At 37.0% G+C, this 5951-nt stretch overlaps 1 protein-coding gene across 1 annotated transcript; it reads left to right on the top strand.

The window, feature by feature from the left end:
* The first annotated feature begins 3886 nt into the window (after window positions 1-3886).
* On the top strand, window positions 3887-5682 carry LOC108485208 (pectate lyase). Its single transcript, XM_017789050.2, has 3 exons — window positions 3887-4031; window positions 4126-4866; window positions 4949-5682. Exons 1-3 carry the CDS (start codon window positions 3916-3918, stop codon window positions 5307-5309), a joined length of 1218 nt encoding a protein of 405 aa, XP_017644539.1. The 5' UTR covers window positions 3887-3915; the 3' UTR covers window positions 5310-5682.
* Window positions 5683-5951: the final 269 nt, after the last annotated feature.

The following is a 5951-nucleotide window of genomic DNA, read 5'->3' as shown; positions in this document are numbered from 1 at the left end:
ACTTTCTTCTCCTCATTGGGTTCGAGAAAATTTAACAATATTTACCAATGACCAATATTGAGAAAATCTCGTCTCTTCTTGAAAGAGTATAAGTACAAGATGTCCAAAGCTCAAGGAAAGCCATTACTAGCCCTGAGGTTCTTATTTCTAAAATCCCTAAAGGTTCTCAAATAGTGCCACAAACTGTGGGCAGTATCTCAGACACTGTTTTTCCTGGCGGTGTTGCACATATTTCATTATTTCCTAAGACTGTACTAAGGGTTGATGAATCATTTGAGGTGGCCTAGGAGGAGTTCCATGATGCTGCAAAGGACTAAGAAGAAGCCTTTCATTCAATAGAGGCTATTTCCCAAGTTCTTGTTGAAATCAATCATGCTTTCAACAACCCTCCTACTCTTGAATCTTTTACATCTTTTTTGGAGTCCCTAGTGGGGGTTGTAGAATAAGGTAGCCCCAATCCCTCTACTATTCCATTGAATGATGCACTTTCTTCTCCTCAACTTGAAACTGATGCTAGTCCATCTTCTATGGTTGGGTACTTTGTTACAAACATCATAGAGCCTACCTTGGAGGTTGATGAGGAGCAATGTGAGAAAGCGGTCAAGCCTGACATTGAAGCTAAGACAGAGAAAGAAGTTATGATCAAAAGTGTGACCATAAATGCAGAAACAGGTTCAAAAGCTCATGTGGTTAGATAAATAACCACAAGATCAATGGTTAGTTTAAAGAAAAATGCTACTATTGAATAGAAAATGAAATAAAAGGCCACTCGCATTTCTAAAAGGAAGAGATTGAGTTAATCAAAGCCATCTAAGGTTGATTCCGATGACAATGTGCCCATTAAGAAACTAGTGCTTGGTAGAATAGCTAGAACAAAGAGGCCCAATGTGTCACTCACTCCAATGTAACCTATAAACAACTTAATAGATGTAAACTCTCAAAATCTTTATGAAAAAATAGAAAGCAATATGAAGAAGAGTTGTTGCAACCTATGATAGGGTCTACATCACCACAACAAGTGCTAAGAGATATGCCTCATTGGCCAAGGACAACATCATCGAGGAGTAAAATATCAATAAGAAAAGCTTTGGTGATAATGATATTGACACTATCCTAGAGAACAATAATCTTCTCATATACACTCAATTTGTTAGGCCCTATTTTAACAAAGTGGTCTTGGAGTTCTATGCCAACCTGCTTTAGAGCATTGATGACCTAACCGATAAGTTACACCACAAGGTCTATGCATGAGGTATATGGTACAAGTTTGGGCTTGTAAAAATTAGACACTTACTTCACCACCCCTATACTAAGGATGTAGAGAATCAGAGGACACCATTGTTACTCAAATTACAAATAGAATTCATTTCACATGGCTTGTTGGTTCAGAACTTCATTCATTTGCCTTGGAACCAACCTATGTTACCCTATATTCCATAACAACTAGAAATTGGCTTCTCAACAACTAGAAGCATAATGTGACAAAAAATATGGTTGCTCTGTTAAGGAAGGTAGGAGTTTGAATCCAATTCGATATTGGACACTTGATCTTTAATGGGATATGATGACATGCTGAGAAGGTTTAAAATAAGCTCGATTTCCCTTATCCATCTCTCATATTTCAAATCTTGTTTTTGAAAAATAAAAAAAGAATTTCAAATTTATTGAGAAGTATGAAAAGTTGCCTCTTGATCTGAAGTTCTCTCACAAGTGGTTAGAAGGCAAACATGCTCCCTTGGACCTTGAAAAAATTTAAGAGGAAGAAGCCCTATTGAGGACACATTAGTGTCTAAAACTATTGGCACAGTTCCTAATTCTTCAAGCACCTCAGGTACTGTTGATCAGAGGCTCCTCAAGTTACTTTTTGATTATATTGTTTGCAATAAGAGGCAAATAAAGACCTCAAAACTCGCAACAGTAAGCTATTGGCCATGAAGTTGGAAGTCTTATCCAGACAACTTCGATGATCCCTTTGCAATCATTGAACAAAAAAGGGGACTAATGGTGGTACGATGGTGGTGGTATGATTATTTTTATTGTAACAATAACCACAAATTTAGGGTTCCGTTCTTGTTTGGCATGATGATTCTTTTGCTCAAATGCTCACCCAATCCAATAATCTTGTACTCCTACCCTCATGTGTTTTGGTTCATATTAACAAGCTTGTACTTAATACATACTTTAATGAAGATGAAAGTGTTTGGTTAAGAGAGAGTTACTTAAGGGGAGAATATGTAACTACAATGAATTTATTTTTCTTATATATGTTTTGTTCAAAAATTTCCAAAGGGGGAGATTGATGACACATTTATTTGATGGCAAGAAAGATTTAGTGGCTAAAACAATTGCCACAACTTCAGGCAATGTTTCATTGTCTTACTTGTCTATTTGAAAAGTTGTCAATTTTGGAACACAAGTATTGGGCTATCTACTGTGGAATTATTTGGACGAATTAAAGCCCAAAATGTGATGATCAATTGTGTAGAAATCGAAGACTTAAATATTAGGTTCTTGCAAATTAAGTCAGGTTACTTGCGGAACAAGTAAAATCACTTTCTATAGTTGAAGACTTTGGATTGCACAGATACTCTTATGGAAGTATTATCTTTTGCTGATTTTTAGCCTTACTTTAGAGAAAAGTGATTAGATTATAACTCTTATATAAACAAAACTTAAGTAGTATATAAACTTAAGTTTTGCCTAGGTCAAGTGGATGGGAGAGTAACCGTGAGTTTAAAAGAACACAAATTTGTTTAAGTAAAAAACTGTGTATGTGTCAATTGATTTTGTAAGCAATCAAGAGAGTCTTTTGAGTTGCAAAGCTAAGCTTTCAAGGGGAAGCTTAGTGGGAGAGTGATCTAGTCTTTATATAACGGTGAAGTCACTAAATTGGTGAGTGTTAGACTAGTGTTAAAACTGAAATCATTGGTTGTACTATGAGTAACATAGTCGATCATTGCTTTGGATAAAACCTCACACATATAGATTGAAGTGGAACTGCGTAAACCATCTCAATGTTCATCTTTAATTTTAGTGTTCTTTTAATTTCATAATTGAAACCATGATCATAATTCCAATTACACTACTTTAATCACGGTTTTTGTTTTCAGAGCAAGTAACCCTCTACATTATCTTCCAATCATTGCTGGTTTTTGTGTGCATGATTGTTTTATATGATGTGTTTGGTGGCCCTCTGGTTTTGCTCTGTGTATAAAGTGTTTTCATGCCTCCTCTGGTGCTTGTGTCTTTGCGGCTCACTGTGCATGCATGGTAGCTTTTTATCGAATTTTTAGCAAGTCAAATAAAAGCAACCAAATTTCCAAAATTTCATCTTTTAAAGTAAGAAAAAAAAGGTCAACTAAGATCAGCATTTTTTCAAAAGAATGGTTGGCAAAACATGTTCCATTGAACCTGTGGAGAGCACATTATGGCTCTAATATTAAAAAAGCTTAATGATCTCTTTAACTAATATTAGTGTTTTTCTTTCCTCAAACACTAGAATGATGATTGATGATGGGTACTTTCGATTCATACACGAGGTAAAATGTAGTTCGGCTACTGTGATTTTTTTATTTTGCTTTAAAGTATAATATCTAACATTATGTACAAAAATATGGGTATAAACCACCAAATATAAACAGGTTCCGAAATATACAACACATGACGGCTACTGTAGATGAAATACATGGCTGGATAAATTCAATAAAATTGACTTTAATTCACAGCTAATTACGAACTTCTATAGGCTTGATTAACGGTTTAAACTACCCATATGACTCCCACAGCTAAAACCCCCTGAAATTACGACTCACTTGGACCTATCACGCCATACCTGTCGGCTTTTTACCCTTTATATAAACCCCATTCTGCATGCCCTTCCTATCCCACCCATCTCCTCCGTTTCTCACCTACAGAATGGATTTCTCAACATTCTCAATCTTTCACATTTTCATCCTTTCTCTCCTTTTTCCATCTCTTGTTTCTTCTTCGGCAGTTCGAGACCCTGAATCTGTCGTAGCTGAAGTTCATAAGTAACCACTTATTTGGACACTGTTTAACATTTTTCCTTATAGGTTTCGATTTGCCATATAAATATTAGTATTTTAATATGTGTTTGGTTTGCAGGAGCATAAATGCTTCGAGGAGGCACTTGGGTTACTTGTCATGTGGAACGGGGAACCCTATTGATGACTGCTGGAGGTGTGACCCCAACTGGGAGAGTAATCGTCAAAAGTTAGCTGATTGCGGCATCGGGTTCGGAAAGGACGCGATGGGCGGAAAGAACGGTCGAATCTATGTCGTTACGGATGCCGGTGACGATGACCCTGTAAATCCTAAACCGGGTACTTTGAGGCATGCCGTGATTCAAGACGAGCCATTGTGGATCATATTCAAGAGGGATATGGTGATCACTTTGAAGGAAGAGTTGGTGATGAACTCTTACAAGACAATCGACGGACGAGGTGCCAGCGTTCACATATCGGGAGGGCCATGCATTACCATACATTACGTATCCAACATCATCATCCACGGCATCAACATACATGATTGTAAACCAGGTGGGAGTACTACTATAAGAGACTCACCTGAGCATGCAGGCCATTGGACTCCGTCGGATGGTGATGGGGTATCCATCTTTAATAGCAAGAATATATGGGTTGACCATTGTACCCTTTCTAATTGTAAAGATGGATTGATTGATGTGATCCATGGATCCACAGCAGTGACCATCTCAAACAACTACATGACCCATCATGATAAAGTCATGCTTTTGGGACACAGTGATGAGTATACGCAAGACAAAGACATGCAAGTCACTGTTGCCTTTAACCATTTTGGGGAAGGTCTTGTTCAGAGAATGCCAAGGTAATTACTTCTTCATTAATTCACCCTTAATTTCGATTCTTTCCATTATCTATATTCAGCATCGCATGCATGTAAATTGTAGGTGTCGACATGGATATTTTCATGTGGTGAACAATGATTATACACATTGGGAAATGTATGCCATTGGAGGAAGTGCAAACCCTACAATCAACAGCCAAGGGAATAGATTCCTAGCGCCAGATGACGGTTCTAAGAAAGAGGTGACTAAGCATGAGGATGCACCGGAGAGCGAGTGGCGAAACTGGAACTGGAGGTCGGAAGGAGACTTGATGTTGAACGGAGCTTTCTTCAGGCAAACCGGAGGCGGAGCATCATCGACCTATGCTAGGGCTTCTAGTCTGAGTGCTAGACCATCTTCTCTTGTGGGTCCAATTACCGCCACTGCTGGTGCACTTAGCTGTAAGATTGGATCCCACTGCTAGATAATTTTGACGCAGCAGTAAACCATACATACATATATACCTGCATGCACGCAGACATATATATGCATGTATGTATGCGGAAAAAACCCAGTGGAAAAGAGAGATTAATGACGATATAATGAGTTAAAATAATCAAATGTATTTCTAGTTTTCGTGTTTGGTTATAGCTAAGAATGTTATATGATGAAGTGACAACCACTGCATGTTGCTATATAGATTGGATTAATATATGATCAATCTTATGCAGTTTGTACTCTTATGTAATGTAATGAAACCATGCAACCGCAGTTTAGTGTTGATTTTACGGTTATTTCCTATGAAATGATGATATACTTTTCATGATATAATGACTATCTATTTTATTCATAAGAAAGTTTGCTTATTTGATCTGGAGATCATTATATTTTGACTTGGGCACGAATCATTCGCTAAGATTGTTGAGTGCTATTACTTTTCTTTACAGGATAAATATAAAATTTATACATTAATTTTGGTCTAATATATAACTTGATATATGAACTATGATTTGATTCTATTGTACACTTGAAACTTGAATTGCAGTTCATAATTATACATAAAACTTTGATTTTGCTTGACCAACAAAAAAAAGGCTAGAAGTGGAAGTAGACTTCTTCATATCTG

This window comes from Gossypium arboreum, chromosome 7, assembly GCF_025698485.1.
Source record: "Gossypium arboreum isolate Shixiya-1 chromosome 7, ASM2569848v2, whole genome shotgun sequence".
Taxonomy (NCBI): Eukaryota; Viridiplantae; Streptophyta; class Magnoliopsida; order Malvales; family Malvaceae; genus Gossypium; species Gossypium arboreum.
This window is presented reverse-complemented; position numbering and strand designations above follow the sequence as displayed.

Excerpts from the sequence above, each read along its gene's own strand:
- LOC108485208 (XM_017789050.2), top strand. The coding sequence starts at position 3,916 with ATGGATTTCTCAACATTCTCAATCTTTCACATTTTCATCCTTTCTCTC. Across the intron at positions 4,032-4,125 it reads GTCGTAGCTGAAGTTCATAA|GAGCATAAATGCTTCGAGGA; the intron begins GTAACCACTTAT and ends TTTGGTTTGCAG. Across the intron at positions 4,867-4,948 it reads CTTGTTCAGAGAATGCCAAG|GTGTCGACATGGATATTTTC; the intron begins GTAATTACTTCT and ends TGTAAATTGTAG.